This window comes from Arachis ipaensis, chromosome B10 (genome assembly GCF_059453495.1).
Source record: "Arachis ipaensis isolate K30076 ecotype BB chromosome B10, ASM5945349v1, whole genome shotgun sequence".
NCBI classification, from domain to species: Eukaryota; Viridiplantae; Streptophyta; class Magnoliopsida; order Fabales; family Fabaceae; genus Arachis; species Arachis ipaensis.
This window is the reverse complement of record NC_142435.1, coordinates 142,123,442-142,141,164: the sequence shown is the minus strand read 5'-3', so window position 1 is coordinate 142,141,164 and position 17,723 is coordinate 142,123,442. Positions and strand designations below refer to the sequence as shown.

Genomic DNA, 17,723 nt, shown 5'->3' with positions numbered 1-17,723 from the left:
CGAGAAGTTTGAAACTCCTGCGAGGACAAATCAACATAGTTCTGACATGAAAGAGAAATGCTACCTCTGGGCTATACGAGTGAAGATCCACGCAAATGGGCTAACTAATGAGTTTGACATGCACACTCCAAGCCCAAGATAGATACACTCTGTCAAAACTCCACCTTGCATCACTCGCGCCTGAAACGCATATAGAAGCTGAGGTAATATTACAACAACATTAATGTTTTTATCACCAAAATTAACTACAAATCTGATTGATGTAAAATTGATTTCGGCATCTTTTTCTAGATTGTCTCTGCCATGTGCTTCATCCTAAACCAGCAAAAGATTAAAAGGTTTCAAGAGGAAGTATACTGTCTCCCCCCTGATATTGTGGTAAGGGTTGCTTCACCAAATTTTGGGTGTATTTTCTGCATTCTTTCGGGTGTATTTTCTGTCTTATATTGAGTGTATTTAATGTGTTCATTTGGGTGTATTTTCTTTGTTAAATTGGGTGTAAGTTGTTTATTCATTTGGGTGTATTTTTTGGATTCGTTTGGGTGTATTTTCTGTATTCATTTTGTGGTTCGCAATTTTTGCAGAACATGGCCCTTGGAAATCATCCACAGGGGGTATTCTTACAGTCTAAAAACAATAAGCCGTTCAGGGTGGAAGACTACCCAATGTTTATACCCTTCTTGGACCTTAAAAAATTAGCAACCCATCGTTATGTAAGTTTTCATTTCTAAAACTTCTTATTACCATTTTTTACTTATGTGCCAAATAAACTAAAACAGTGTTCAATCTGAACATATTTCAGATTTTTGCACCTGTTTGTCATTCACAACATTGGTAGTTATGGTTGGCTGATACAAGAAAGAGAAAATTTTATATAGTCGACCCATATCACACGAAATCTCCCTCCGATGAGAGAACTGCGCTGAATACATTCGTTATAAGTTAGTTCTGTGTTCCGTATTTTAATAGTTGGGTGTATTTCTGTTCAATATAAGGTGTAACTTTGTGCTCCTTTGGGTGTATCCATTTATTGAATTTATTCATGTATTACTGATTTGTTTTCTATTTTAAGGGATATGTAATTTTACGAATTAAAGTATATGCTGGGGGCACCTCTGAAATCAAGGGACAAAGACAAGGAAATTGTACCACTATACCTTCACATCTCGGGCCAAAAGACAAGGTATAAATCTTTCACTCTGAAAATGAAACTTTCCTATATGTAATTTGTAATTTATTTTTTAGTTTTCAGCTATGACTGTGCTATCTACATAATGAAGTGGCTTGAGATATTTTAGCCCGCAAACATTAAAAGGAGGAAGTATGAGTGGGAAAATTGGACCTAGGTAAATATGTTTAAAACTAAATAACTCTGTATTACATTACTCAATTAACATGGTTGGTTAAATAAAATATTCTTTTTAACTGTAGCACGAGGTGGACCACTTTAGAGTGGAATATGCTTCCCAGATTCTATTCCATGACATGAACCTAGACAAAGCTGAAGCCATTAGGGGAAGTAATGCAATAAGACTGTCCAAGCCATCCTCATTGTTATTGAGTCCATATTGTCAGATAGATTCTAAGGATATTGACACTGATTAATGTAAATGTTATATAGTCTTGTAACAAATTGAACACATGCTGTAAAAAATTTTCAATTATAATCCAGTTTATTGTAAAATTTCTTTCAATAATTAAACTCTCTCTGCTGTATTCAAAATGTCTGAATTACAGGTACTATAATATGAAAAAAAATATCAAACTAAATATACACCCATAACCTGCCATTTTTTACACCCAAAGAAAGTTGAATATACACCCAAAAATCTATCCCCCTGATGCTTTATCCCTAAAATTTTGAACCCTAAACCCTTAAAACCTAACCCCTAACCCGTAAACCCTAAACCCTAAAACCCTAAACCCTAAAACCCTAAACCCTAATACCTAAAACCCTTAAACCGTTGTTAAAAAAAACAAACAGTATTTTATAACATAAAAACAAGGTTTTGAAGTATATATATATATATATATATATATATATATATATATATATATATATGTGTGTGTGTGTGTGTGTGTGTGTGTGTGTGTGTGTGTGTGTGTGTGTGTGTGTAAAATATGAAATATAAGAAAATTCAGAAATACACCCAAACAAACAGTGCTTTTACACCCATATTTTGTAACTATACACCCAAAGAGTTATCCGTTGCTGCTGGTATCCTGAACTGATAATTCATAACACTTCTTTTGAATGCACCACTGATGCAGCATCAAAGAGGTTTAACTGAATATAACAAACTCACATATTAGCTAAACTATTAACGAGAAAAATAAACTCAATCACCACATATTTAAAGATCACTTTTACCTCATTTAAACCTTTCGTTTTCTTCTTCTTTGTGGCATTTGCAATCTGTTTGTCCAACTTTGAACCTAGCCTATTTTTTGGACGTCCTCTTGTTCAAATCCTTGGAGGGCTTTGAAGCTCGTTAACGGATTCCAAGTTGGCGTCTTCGTGAGATAAAAAAGATGTGCCCTTCCTTTTGGCTTTCAATGATTCCATCTCAACCATGACGTTATCGTACGCACGGTGCAGAATTGCAGTCAGCTCTTCCGATTCTGATGTAAATTTGCAAATATTTTGCGAACAAAAAACTAATTGGTCAAACCTCTTGCTTCTTGGCTCCAACAGTGGCTCGTCGTGGCTTCTCTTGATGTGTGTGTGTGTCACCTCTTTAACCTTATTGTTCCATCGTTTCAGTATATATCTAGGTGACACTTGGCTTACTCGTTCAAAGCTTAACACGCTTAGTGCGTGACAGCACAATATCCCTCTTGACTCGAATAATAAGCATTGACATTTTACCTCAGCTGCTACTGAGTCGTAAGTAACCACAAACTTGTTGAATATTGAGCTGAAAACCTGTTCTCCAACTTCATATACTGAATAGCCTAGAGCGAAATTTGTTAATCTAGTGATGCAATTCGCCTTTCCTCTGAATTGTGCTTGGACTTCCCTAAACTTTTGATGAGTGTACACATCTTGAAACTGAGCTTCAATGGAGGATTTGGTTGCACACGGTATGACCGTATGAAAATCTGCAGCATCTGATTCTCTCTCTGCTTGCTCCCTGCTTCCGAGGCAATTATCGTATTGTTTGACAAATTGAATAAGCGAGTTGTTCCGGGTAATAAACTTGTTAAAAAATGAATGCATGCTCTCGCTTTTTTATGTGTTTCTCATCTCTGCCCAGAAGTGGTGATCCAGATAGATTGAAACCCATATATGACAGTCTTCATAGAGATCTGCAGAATACACCCGAACACAGACTATAAATACACCCGAAAAAAATTCAATTTACACATCTGCTGCATATTTTAAACAAACATTACCTGAAAGCCACTTGTTGTCCACAAGACCAAAATTCAGCAGAAAATCATTCTAATTCCTATCAAATGAGTCTTTACTATGAGAGTTCCAAACAACTTGGCTCATTTCTTGTTCAATTTCTACATGTCCCTTGTACCCGTTTAATTTGCTTGGAATCTTCTTCATGATGTGCCAAATACACCAACGGTGAATTGTTGTTGGCATACAAGCCTCTAAAGCCCTTTTCATTGATGCGCATTGATCGGTGAGAAATCCTTTCGGAGCATTTCCTCCCATGCAACGAAGCCAACATTGAAATAACCATTTGAATGATTCAATTTCTTCGTTTTTCATCAAAGAGCATCCAAGAAGTATTGACTGACCGTGGTAATTCACCCCGACAAAAGAACCACAAACCAAATTATACCTGAAACAAATTACAATAGTGCAGAATGAAAAATCATTACGTACACCCAACAAATGCTTTGTATACACCCAAAAAAACCCAATATACACCTCTGTGGCAGATTCATAAAAAACATTAATTTAGCATCATAAACAGGGACAGTTTATTACCTGTTTGTATTGTAGGTAGTGTCAAATAAAATAACATTTCTGAAATACTCAAAGGCAGCTCTGCTTCTTGCATCGGCCCAAAAAGTCAGCTTAATCGATTGATCCTCCTCGAGTTCAAACTCAAAAAAGAAATTATGATTCTTCTCTTTCATTCTTAACAAATATTTTCCAAATTCCTTTGCATCTTCTTGTTCAGAAACATTATGCACTTCTCTCGTAATGTAATTCCTCGCATCCTTTTCAATAAAATTTAACTCGCGGTGACCCCTGGCAGCCGCAACAAATGATTGGTAAGTTTTGCTTAGTCTAATACCAGCTTCTTCGTTATTCTCTATTGTACGACGAATGGACATGCTTAGTTCCCTGTGCTGTTTGAGCATCTCTGCTTTACTTGGACAGCAAGGGTGTGAATGATCCAGCACAACATTTGAAATGATCCAAGCACCAACATCCTTCAATGTGTGTATATAAATTCTTGCAGGACAGTTTAAACCGGCTGTCGAATTTGTCTTCTCGGTCGGAGATATTTTAGATTTCTATTTTCCCTCTCTGCTACATGTAATCAATTGATTCTTAATCTCGTTTTCCTTCCTATTTGTGCTCCGAACTCTTGTAGAAAAACCTGCAGCCTTGGCGTAGTTCCTGTAAAATTTTCCAGCATCTTCAAGGGTGGTAAAGGTCATTCTAACCTTCGGAACAAACTGGTCATCAACAACAGAGAGAGACTGCAGAATACACCATGTCAAAAACTAAAAATACACCCAATCATGTTTGATCTAATACACCCGAACGACAACAACTAAACTAAAATAACAAAAAAAGCCATAAACTGTAAATACACAGGCTGCAGAATACACCATGTCAAAAACTAAAAATACACTCAATCATGTCTGATATAATACACCCGAACGACAACAACTCAACTAAAATAACAAAAAATCCATAAACTGTAAATACACCCACACTTCTCCCAAAAATACACCCAAAAAATTCTGATCTACACCCGAGCGTCTGCTATAAATTACAGATAATTAATCAAAACTAATACTTAGATTCAATCAACAGATTTATGTTCACGCGTTAATTTCACAGTCAATGTTCACGAATTATTCAGCTACACAATGCTATACAAATAACTGCAACAAAATTCAGAGTAATCGTATGTGAATCAAACCTCAGGAACTTCGTTAGATTTAAATTCATAATCCACTTCGTCCTGATTCAGCTGACAATCTGAACTTGAATCATCTATTATCTTTAAAACGAGTTCAAATTTTGATTTCAGAAACCAGAAAATCGAAAGAAAATGAAGCTAGAGTTACAGAGAGAGGAACTAACGTTAATAACGAAGAACAAACCAGTGAGAAAGGAGGAGAAAAGAACGATCGAAAAAGCAGGGGTAGACGCGCGAGAAGAAGGAGAACAAATTTAAAAAGAAGGAGAACGAAGAAGGAAACAAATCTTTTAAATTTTGTAGTTATATATACACAGAATCTTTATATAGCGCGTGTAAGGGACGTAACACTTGCAGCACGTTTTGGGGATTAATGGTTAATTAACTTGTAATGCTTACAAGTCCTAATCGCTTGTATGGAGAACTTTTCTGTAAAATTAATTGATTTATTAAAATATTAGTTAGATATGGTGTTGGTTATTTTAGATTTTTTTTATATTAAAATAATAATAAAAGAGGATAGACTTAGAGAGTGTGGCTGAGTGAAATACTGACCACACGTCCGCACATTCCTTGGAAAAATCTAAAAAATCTCCGTACACCAAGGAATACATAGCTACATCTAAAACAGTAAAACCGAATGATAAATAAAGAACGGCAGAATAATCAAACTGATTGTCATTTGAACACAAAATTAAAAGTGAAAAAATAAATAAATAATCATCATGATGAGCACCCCAACAGTGCTAGTTCTACCAGCTCCAGGTCAAGGGCATGTAAACCCCATGATGATCCTTTCACATAAGCTGGTTGATCATGGATGCCATGTCATCTTTGTCAACTCAGATTTCACCCATAAGAGAGTAGTGAGATCCATGGAGAACAACAATGGATCATCTTCAACAATAAAATTGGTGGCAATCCCAGATGGGTTGGGACCTGACCATGACAGAGTCAATCTAGGAGAGTTATGTGACTCCATGTCGAGGACCATGCCTTCAGAGCTTGAGAAGCTGATAGAAGATCTTCAATTGAATGAGGGCATTAAAGTAACTTGCGTTGTTGCTGATGTGTTCATGGGTTGGGCTTTGGAAGTTGCAAGGAAAGTGGGAATCAAAGGTGCATTCTTTTGGCCTGCGGCAGCATCAGTGTTTGTGTTGCAGTATAACGCCTCCAACCTTGTTGCTGATGCCATCTTAGACTCTGATGGTAATTTGATATTAATTGACATGTCACTAACTTCGTTTAGATTATATATATAAACTAGTATTTTTATCCGTAATTAAAATGAATATAAATATTTTAAGATTACGTCGATTTTATTTTGATATTATAGATTATACCATAAAAGATTTATAAAATTAAACTACTTTTATAAAAAGATTGTATGTGACAAAAAAATTAAGTAATAAAATTTTTAGTTATTATTTTCATGTGAAAGAGTTTAATTTATTACTAATAATTAATTTTAATATTCGTTATCTAAAATTTGAAACAATTTAACTTATGGGTAATGCTAGATAGACAAAAAAAAAAAAACAGCCAGAACTTGCCTTATTTAATATTAATTAATTATCGCAACAATTAATGAATGTTAAATAAGGCAAGTTATGGCTGTTTTTGGCTGATTTTCTTTGGTTACCAAACATTTCCGTTAACTTATATACTTTTGATTAGATGTTAAGTCTGTTGCACAAATAAAAATAATTAATTTTTATGCTTGTTATTTAAAAATAAAATTTTTTCTCTCTATGTATATAAAATATAATTAGATATTAGAATAAAAAAATTATATTGATAGTTATAAAATTAACTCAAACTTATTTTCTTTTAAATAATTGAATCTTGATTTTAACTTTTAATCATAACATTTGTATTCTCTCCAAATTATATTTAATAAATATTTAAAAGAAGAGAAATAAAAATATAAATTAAAAAGATAAGTAGTGAAAATTTAAAACTAAATAAAAAACTAAAAAATATGTATATAATAATAATATTTTTATTTGAATTATATTATTTTGTTAATTTTATTTTTGTAGAACAAAAAGATAAAAAAAATAGAGAATGAGAGAAAAATGAGAGAAAGATAAAGATGAACATTGAGAGAAGGAGCTTGTTAATTTTGAAAGAAAAAATTTATTTTAATTATAATAAAAAAATATCAGGTGATATATTTTGATTTCTCAATTTACTAATTTAAAATATAAATTTTAAATTATATATAAAGTGGGAAGGACAGAGAGAAATAGAAAAAAGAAGACAGATAGATGAGAGAATTTAAGAAGAAAATTTATTAATTTTGGAAGAAAATATTTCTTCTCAATTTTAATAAAAGAGTGTCATGTAAGACATTTGATTATTAAATTAGATAATAATATATAAATATATAATAAATTATTTATAGAATGAGAACGGTAGAGAGAAATAGAAAAAAAAGGAGAGAGGTAACTGAGAGAATTTAATAAGGAAGTTTATTAATTTTGAAAAAAAATATTTTCTTTTAAGTTTAATAAAAGTGTCATGTGACACATTTTGTTATTAAATTAGATAGTAATATATAATATAGTATAATATATAATATAGTTATATTTTAATTTTAATTTTAATACAATTAAAGAATGTCATATTGCATATTTTGATTGTCAAATTTATAATTAGTCATTGAAGGAATGAGAAGGATAGATAAAAGAAGAGGGAGGAAGGGAGAATTCTTTATTTTGGAGAGAAAGATTTGATTTCAATTATAATGAGAGAATGATATGTGACACATTTTAGTTGTAAATTAATAGAGAAGAGAAAAAACTGTTTAATTTAAAAAAAATTGATTTTAATTATAATGAAAGTTGTTAGAGAATCATTAGATCAATTAGTATCGTTTATATTTATATAGCATATCTGTATATTAATTGTAGGATTCTATGCCTTTATTACTTTGATTCATTTAACACCTATAAATACTCTTTGTATATTGTACTTTTCATCAGACCGAAATATACACAAAACACTTTCTTTAGTTTGGTCTCTTGTTTCTAACATGGTATCAAGAGCTTAGGGTAAATTTTTTTTTCCAGAAATAATTGCTTTCTAGCTCGTTTTTTTGTTTCTTCCGGCAGTACTTTGCCCTCACTTTTCGAGTCTCTTCCGACGCTTTGGTTCGTCACCGCCGCCACCCTCTCCTTCTCCTCGTTGCAAGCTTTCCAACGCCACCGGAATCATCGCCGGAAGACACCGGACGTGCCGCCACGCGCCGCCCAAAGTTGCCTGTCCCGTTCAGCCGTTCTCCTTCCAGACACCTCCAGCGCCGTTGGATCAGCTCCTCAGATCCACGGCTCCGCTTCTGCCACGTGTCACACTGCTACTCTCTCAACCCGATATTGACCCGCGCTCCCGACCCGCTCCGCTCCTCTGCACGCGTGTCACCCCGCCCAGTCAGCCCTGATGTGTCCTGCTCGTCCAATCTCGTAGCGCCACGTGTTCCTTCGTGCTGACGTGGCAGCTGACGTGTCCTCCGACGTGGCAGCTAACGTGGCAGACAATGGGACCCTCTCTAAGATTTTTTTTGGTGAGCTCTTTCCGATTTTGCACTCCGATTTCTCATTTTCTGCTCCGAAATTGCCGTTTTCTCTCCTCTCTTTGATCTTTGTGACTACTATCATGGAAAAGTCAGATGTTTTTGCTACCACCGACAGAAAAGATAAATTCTGTCGAAACTGTAACCGTTCTGGGCACCTATTCCCCGACTGTCCTTCTGTTGAATGTCGCACATGCCACCAGAAAGGTCATATTAGCTACCATTGTTTATAGCTGTTCTGCCGTTACTGCAAGCTCTCGGGACATTTAATTACTGTCTGTCCTACTCGCCCACCACGTCCTGATCCACTCAACTTGTCTCCTGTCTCTCTATCTGATATTTCATCTCTTCTTCAGTGTCTTCTCTCCATTTCTGGTAATACCCCTGCTGCTTTTTCGACCCCTCCAGGTAATTCTAAATGGTACTTTGACTCGAGTTGCTTTAATCACCTGTCTCCGTTGCGTAATATTTTCTTGTCCATGTCTACCACTACAAATGGACCTTCTGTCAATACTGCAAATGGCTCCCTCTTGCACACAACACACAAGGGTTCTATATCCCAGTCAACTCTTAATCTTCCTGATACTTATTATATTCCCAAATTAAACTTCAATCTTTTTTCTGTTGGTCAACTTGTTGATCTGAGTTTTGAAGCCACTTTTACCATTTCTGGTTGTCGTGTACAGGATTCTCGGACGGGACAAATCATCGGGACTGGACATAAGGTCGGAAGGTTGTTTGAACTCGAGAATCTTCATATTCCTCATGTACCAAATCTCTGTGCTGCTTCTTCTCCCTCTACCCTTCACTTATGGCATCAACGTCTTGCCCACACCTCCTTAGGAAAACTGCGTCCTCTTGTGTCTCAGGGTGTTTTAGGTTAGGTTCCATATGAATCTTTTAATTGCATTTCTTGCCAAACTGTCAAACAACCTGCTTTATCTTTTCACAATAATTCATCTCTTGCTTGCTCTCCTTTTGATCTCATTCACCCTGATGTTTGGGGCCCCGCTCCCACTGCCTCTATGGGCGGCGCTCGATACTTTGTCGTTTTTATTAATGATTATTCCCGTTTTACTTGGGTTTATTTGATGACTAATCGCCATGAGTTACCTCAGATCTATATCAACTTTGATACTATGATTAAAACTCAGTTTTCTAATGTCATTAAGGTTTTTCGACGTGATAATGCTATAGAATACCGTGATTCCAAACTCTTAACCTTTCTTGCAGAACAGGGTACTTTATCTGAGTTTTCTTATCCTGATACGTCTCAACAAAATGGTAGAGCTGAACGCAAACACCGTCACATTCTTGACTCCGTCCGTGCAATGCTCCTTTCTTCTTCGTGTTCTGAGCATACTTGGGGTGAAGCTGTTCTTACTGCTGTTCATGTTATCAATAGACTCCATTCTTCTGTTCTTGGTAATGTTACTCCCTTTGAGCGTCTTTATCATACCTCCCCATATTATAGTTCTCTTCGAGTTTTTAGTTGTGTATATTTTGTTCTTCTTCAGCCTCATGAACATAGTAAACTTGAACCTCGGGCTCGTATGTGTTGTTTCCTTGGTTATGGCACTGAACACAAGGGTTATCGTTGTTGGGATCCTCTCTCCAAACATATTCGTATATCTCGTCATGTTGTCTTATAGGAGCACCACATGTTTTCTCGATTCTCATCCTTTGAGTCCATTCCTACTACTCAGTCACCTTTGTTTACTAACCCCAATATTGATCTTTTTTCTAGTGATGATTCTACAGATTCTATCTCGCGTGACCTTCCACAGCCTCCTGTTCTTCCACCTTCTCTATCTCCCGATAATTCTAGACCGGACGATGATCCTGCTCCTACCATTATGCCTCCTCCTCCCGCTCGTTCTTCTAGGGTAAGGAATCCACCTCCTCATCTTCTTGATTACCATTACTTTTCTACTATCCTTCATCAACATGAACTTAAGTCATTCAGAGAAGCCTCCTCAAACCCAAATTGGCAACAAGTAATGTAGGAAGAAATACAGGCACTTGAAAAAGCACACACTTGGGATTTGGTTGATCCTCCTTCTGATCAGGAAGTTGTGGGCAGTAGATGTGTATACAAGATCAAGACTCGCTTTGATGGCTCTATTGACTGTTATAAGGCCCGCTTGGTTGCTCAAGGTTGTACGCAAGAGTATGGTATTGATTATGAAGGGACTTTTGCTCATGTCGCTCGTCTTACGTCTGTTAGAGCTCTTCTTGCCATTGCCGCAGTTAAAAAATGGTCTCTCAGTCAGATGGATGTGAAGAATGCATTTCTTAATGGGGATTTGAAAAAGAAAGTCTATATGAAACCACCTTCTGGATATCCTTGTCTTTCTAGTAAGGTTTGTCTCCTTCGCAAGGTACTTTATAGACTTAAGCAAGCTCCTCGTGAATGGTTTGACAAGTTCAGCACTACCATATGCAGTCTTGGTTTTACTTCTAGCCCTTATGAGAATGCCCTCTTCATTCGTAAAAGCGAACGTGGAGTTGTTCTTCTACTTTTGTATGTTGATGACATGATCATTACTGGAGATGATGTTGATGGTATCTCTGATCTCAAGGCCTCACTTCACCATACCTTTGAGATGAAAGATCTTGGTTCTCTCAGCTATTTTCTTGGTCTCGAGGTCATCTCCACCGATGATGGCATCTATCTCTCTCAGACTAAGTATGCTTCAGATCTTCTTGCTCGCGCTGGGATTACAGATAGTCGCACTGAGTCTACTCCTCTTGAGCCTAATGTTCGATTTACCCCTATGGATGGCACTGTTTTGGATAATCTGACTCTCTATCGACAGTTAGTTGGAGGTCTCGTCTACTTGACTATCACCCAACCAGACATCGCCTATCCGGTTCATGTACTTAGCCAGTTCTTGTCAGCTCCTCGTACTACTCACTATGCGGCAGTTCTTTGCATTCTTCGCTACATCAAAGGCACTCTATTTCATGGCCTTTATTTTTCTGCCCATTCCTCTTTGTCTCTTCAGGCTTACTCTGATGCTGATTGGGCTGGTGATCCTACTGATCGTCCTTCTACTACTGGTTACTGTTTGTTTCTTGGCGACGCTCTCATTTCTTGGCGTGCTAAGAAGCAAACGTTCATTGCTCGCTCAAGCACAGAAGCTGAATACCGTGCCCTCGCTAACACCACTGCTGAGGTTATCTCGGTTCGTTGGCTCCTCCAAGATCTGGGTGCTCCTCAGTCGTCTCCTACTGATGTTTTTTGTGATAACCGCAGTGCTATTCAGATTGCACATAATGATGTGTTTCATGAACGCACCAAACACATTGAAATTGATTGTCACTTTGTTCGGCAACGTATCCTTACTGATGTTGTTCGTCTCATTGCTATTGGAACACTGGATCAGACTGCTGATATCTTCACGAAAGTTCATCACCCGACTCGTTTCCGGACTTTGTTATCCAAACTCAAGCTCGTATTCTTAACTCCCACTTGAGTTTGAGGAGGGATTTAGAGAATCATTAGAATCAATTTAGATCAATTAGTCTCGTTTATATTTATATAGTATATCTGTATATTAATTGTAGGATTCTATACCTTTATTATTTTGATTCATTTAGCACCTATAAATACCCCTTGTATATTGTACTTTTCATCAGACCAAAATATACAAAAAATACTTTTTTTAGTTTGGCCTCTTGTTTCTAACAAAAGTAAAATTAGTAAAAATAAGTGTAGAACCTTTTAATTTTAGAGAGAATAATTTAATTTTAATTATAATAAAAAAATAATATGTAACATATTTTAATTATAAAATTAATAATATATAATAAATATAATAGATGCGCTATAGTACTACATACTCCTATATACTTCTATCAGAGTCCACTGCTAAATATAGTAGACATGTAGATTTCTTAACAATAGATCTGAAGTTAGAATTTGAAAATAAGGGTGAGAGGTCCTGAATAGAATTTCTCATTTTCTTTTTACGATTAATCAGCAATATATAAAAATGAGTTAAAAATATTAAATTATTAGATTTATTAGGTATTTAAAAACTTCTTAAAATTCAATTTTCATAAAAATTAAATTTAATTTCAAAAACAAAAATAATTAAATTAGTTTAGATAGAATTTAATTTAAAAAAATCTCTTAGAATTTAATTTTCTTTATTTTAATTTCAGTGTTTGAAACAAATAAATTAATTTAGATGAAATTTAATTCAATTCTATTGTTTTCTCTCAAAATCAATTCCAACGCAAATAGATCTAATTTGGAATTTTATTTTCATTAGGATTTTATTTAAAACTTAAAATATCTAAAATGTTCTTATAAAGGGTAAGTACGATTTTGGTCCCTAAAGTTTAGTGCCAGAATCGAAACCGTTCCTCATCTAATTTTGGATATAAAATCGTCCTTAACGTTTTTTTTCGTATTAAAATCGTCCTTTTTATTTTTTTTTTGGACAAAAATACCTTCACCACTACCAACATAATTACTTCCTCCACCATCACCACCACCAACACCAACACCACCGCCACAACTTCCACCAACACCACCACCAGCACTACCAGCACCACCAGCACCACCACCAACGCCGCCGCCATCCCCCTCCCCCTCCCTGCCTCCCCTCCCCCCTGTCCCCTTCCCCTTCCCCCTCCCTGCCTCCCCCCTAAACCCCTTCCCCTTCCCCCTCCCCCTCCCTACCTCCCCTCCCCCCTCCCCGTCTTCCCCGCGTCACCCCCCTCCCGTCTTCCCTTCCCAGCACCCCCACCCCACCCCGCGTCACCCCCCCTCCCCGTCTTCCCTTCCCCCCACCCTGCGTCACCCCCTCCCCGTTTTCCCTTCCCCCCACCCCGTGGTCACCCCTCCCTCTCCGTCTCCCCTTCCCAGCACCCCCACCCCGCGTCACCCCCCCCCCTCCCCGCCTCCCCTTCCCCCCATCCCCAAACAGAAACAGAAACAGAGAAACAGAAACTCAAGTAATAAATTAACAAATTCAAGTACACAGCCAAATCAACAGAGGAGCATGCATGAACGGTTGAGAGGCAGCGGCGGGGCGGAGAGGCAGTGGCGGGACGGCGAGACGGCGGCTTCCCTTCCCCCTTCATCGTCATCATCATCAGAGTTTTGGAGGAGGCGGCGGCGACGATGAGGTCACGGCGGCGACGACGGAGGCTCCCTGGCGCCGTCCCCCTCCCCCCTTCCCCCTTCCCCCTCCCCTTCCCTCTCCCCCTTCGTATACCCTTTTCTTCCCCCCACCCCCCAACGCGTTTTTACGCGTTTTTTTTTTAATTTTATAATTTTTATTATTAAAATAAGATAGGGGTAGTTTAGAAATAAAACAAAAAAATTTATTGAAAAGGACGATTTTAATACGAAAAAAAACGTTAAGGACGATTTTATATCCAAAATTAGATGAGGGACGGTTTCGATTCTGGCACTAAACTTTAGGGACCAAAATCGTACTTACCCCTTCTTATAATCTAATTACTTCTTAATTTTTTTCACTCATTTTCTCTAAGTGTCTTCCATCTTTTAACACATACTTTTTCTTCTTTCACCACCTTTGTTTCCTTTTTTTCCCTTTTTTTCAACTCAATATAATAAATACCTTTGTTTTGAAAGGTCTACTATGTAGATCTAAAAGAAATATCCACACGTATAATTTTGACGTGTTTAACTTAGATTAATAACACCAATCATTTGTCAATCTGTTACGTCTAAATATTTTAAGTGGAGTTGTGTCAATTATGTCACTAACAAAAAAAGACATAATTTTGTTTTATTTTAATAATATTAATTAGTTGTTATAATTTACTGTTAATAACTAACCTTTTTTTACTTGTTATGTCATTAGAGCACTCAATAAATTAATTCTTAATAGTTCATGGTTATTTTTTTGTTGTTAGTTTATCATTGAAATCAACTATCGAGAATTATTTTATTTTTTTTAATTAATAACAATGCTTTTTAAGTTTAATATTTTTAGATTAATCTAATTTTTGTTTTTCTTAAAAAGTGAACAAATTTTAGTTGGAGAAAATTTTAGTTAAAAAATTTAATTTTTTAATTATTTCATATATAATTTAATAAATAAATATATTTATTATTTAAATATGATATTGTATTAATAAAGAATGAAATTGTCCGTTATAAAATTTTAAATTATTTGATAAGCATTTTAAACAACAGAATTATTCAATTCAATTTTATACCATTAGGCTGTAAAAGAATTAGACTAATAACTAAAATATTAACAAAAAATAATAAATTTTGTGGCTCTTGAATTTTTTTTCTTAAAATGATTAAGTTCTTTGTAAATCAATTTGGGTCGGTCGAATAGTTAGCTCACTCATCCACTTAAATAAATATCGAGAGTTCTAATCTCGTCTTGTACATGCAGTAATCCATTAATCAGATAGACCCTTAATAGAAATATCGTGGTAACTAAAAATAAAGTAAATTCTTTGTAATAAAAGTTGAATGTCAGCTGTTAAATCAAGATAAAAAATTTTATTTAATCATTTTTTAGTTGGAATATATAGTAATTGTTATGATGTCTAAAAGTATTTGTCTAATTTACTAAAAAAAATAAAAATTAATATTTAATTTTAAAAGTATAAAAATAAAAAATTATTTAATCATTTTTTGGTTAGAATATATAGTGATTACTATATTATCTAAAAGTATTTGTTTAACTTACTAAAATGACTAAAAATTAATATTTAATTTTAAAGTGTAAAAGTAAAAAAATTTATTTAATTATTTTTTGGTTAGAATATATAATAATTATTATAGTGTCTAAAAATATTTTTTTAACTTATTCAAAAGTTAAAAATTAATATTTAATTTTAAAAATATTAAAAATAAATAATTGTTAAATATTTAAAATTTATTATTAAAAAATAAATTAAACAAAAATTAAATACGATATTGTAAAATTTACCGGGATATATATGCAACAAGCATACAGGTTATTAAAAGTCACATCATCATGTTTAAAAAACCAAAAAACTTAACTTTGAAATTATCATTTCCGGTGGTCTTGTATCTAAAACTATTTGTTATACATTTTAAATACTTAGCTTGAACATCAATGTAATATATTTATTCAAACAAAAATATTATTTTTATATTAAAATTAACTATTAAAATTAATTATTATGTATTTATATAAAAATATATATTATTTAATTTATTTTAAATAAATTTTTAATTTTAATATATATTTTATATTAGTTGTTAATTTTAATAATTAATTTTATTATACGTACACCTAATATAGTAAATGTTCAAAATATAAAATGATTCTTTCACTGTTGATATTGATGATGTCGGATTTCTTTCAAAACTTGGTATATATGTAGTGTTGTTGTTATTTAATGGTTAAATTGATAAAGTAAGAGTTTATCTTGTATAAAATCGCAGGACTTCCAATCTCAGAAAAACCATTGTGGTTATCGTCTTACATTCCAACTATGGAAATTAGAGACCTTTGGTGGCTAAATATGTTCGACCCGTTTGTTGGAAAGCAAATGTTTAAGTATATGATGCATTGTCTGCGTAATTCAAATTTGACCGAGTGGTTCCTCTGTAACAGCACACCAGAACTTGAACCTGAAGCATTTTCCTTATTACCAAACATATTATCTCCAATAGGTCCATTATTGACACCTAACAACAACAATACAATATCAGTAGGACAATTCTGGGAAGAAGATATATCTTGCATGAGTTGGTTAGATCAGCAACCTCAATGTTCTGTAGTTTATGTTGCTTTTGGAAGTCACACTCTCTTTAATCAAACACAATTTACAGAACTTGCACTTGCACTTGAACTTACCAATAGACCCTTTCTCTGGGTTGTGCGTCAAGATCCCAATTGCACCAATAAGGTGTCTCTCCCTCCCGAATTTAAGGGTTACAAAGGTAAAATAATTGGATGGGCTCCACAAAAGATGGTGTTAAGCCACCCTGCCATAGCTTGTTTTGTGAGTCATTGCGGTTGGAATTCGACCATAGAAGCTTTGTCTAATGGGGTACCTCTCCTGTGTTGGCCATATTTTGGTGACCAGTTTTTCAATAAGAATTATATTTGTGATGCATTGAAAGTTGGAATGGCATTTGATTCGGATGAAAATGGAATGATCTCACGTGGAAAGATAAAAGAGAAAGTGGATCAGTTGCTTAGTAATGAGAACACAAGATCAAGGTCTCATAAGCTGATGGAAAAACTAAAGCACAACATGGATGAAGGAAGTACTTCTTCAACGAACTTAAGCAGGTTTTTTACTTGGTTGAAAGGATAATTAAGGATTGTCCTTTATTATTCACAATAATTAACGGTTAGCTAGTTGCCTTGTTATGATTATGTGATAATAAGAAAACTGTTCACGAGTTTTTTATGCGACATTGTTGTTAGTATAATAATTCCGTGCATGGTTGTTAAAGTCAGCTATCAAAATCAGTTATCAATATAACATATACGTTAAAATATAAATAAGGTCTATAACAATGGGCAATCCATTCACGCGACTAAGCAAACTAGTGAGTTAACCATTAGACCAATCCAATTTGGTTTCTAAGATTAGCTCTACGGCCACCACTAGTTATCTTGCGCATTCCACCACCCCAATCATCATCATCATCATCATCCTCGAAGTCCCCACTAGCCATGGGTGCAGATCTCCGAACTTTTCTGGGTGTAGGTCGCTTATTAATAAACTTTTGTACAAGACCAGAAAAAATAATATCTTGGCCTTAGGGCCGACCAAAAAAAATAAAAAATAAAATCTTGTGTAAGTAGTTATTTTCATAACAGCATCTTCAATTGAACATAACATTAATAACCCTGAGACAGTGAAATGATTTGATATGTTTCATTTAATATGTTTAATTAAATCATTTAAGATGCACAATATTATTTTCAGATAAAAATATCTTCGTAAAAATAATTATTACTTATATTTTGTGTAGTGAATTAGAGCTTGAATTCCATACGAAAGGAAAATAAAAAATAAAAAAACGCTTATATTCA

The 17,723-nt window shown here is 34.8% G+C and overlaps 1 protein-coding gene across 1 annotated transcript; it reads left to right on the top strand.

Moving 5' to 3' along the window:
• Positions 1-5,663: 5,663 nt before the first annotated feature.
• On the top strand, positions 5,664-17,098 carry LOC107623914 (UDP-glycosyltransferase 83A1-like). The gene is made up of 2 exons (XM_016326316.3): positions 5,664-6,332; positions 16,115-17,098. The coding sequence occupies exons 1-2, from the start codon at positions 5,849-5,851 to the stop codon at positions 16,993-16,995; spliced, it is 1,365 nt and encodes a 454-aa protein (XP_016181802.1). The 5' UTR covers positions 5,664-5,848; the 3' UTR covers positions 16,996-17,098.
• The last annotated feature ends 625 nt before the right edge of the window (positions 17,099-17,723 follow it).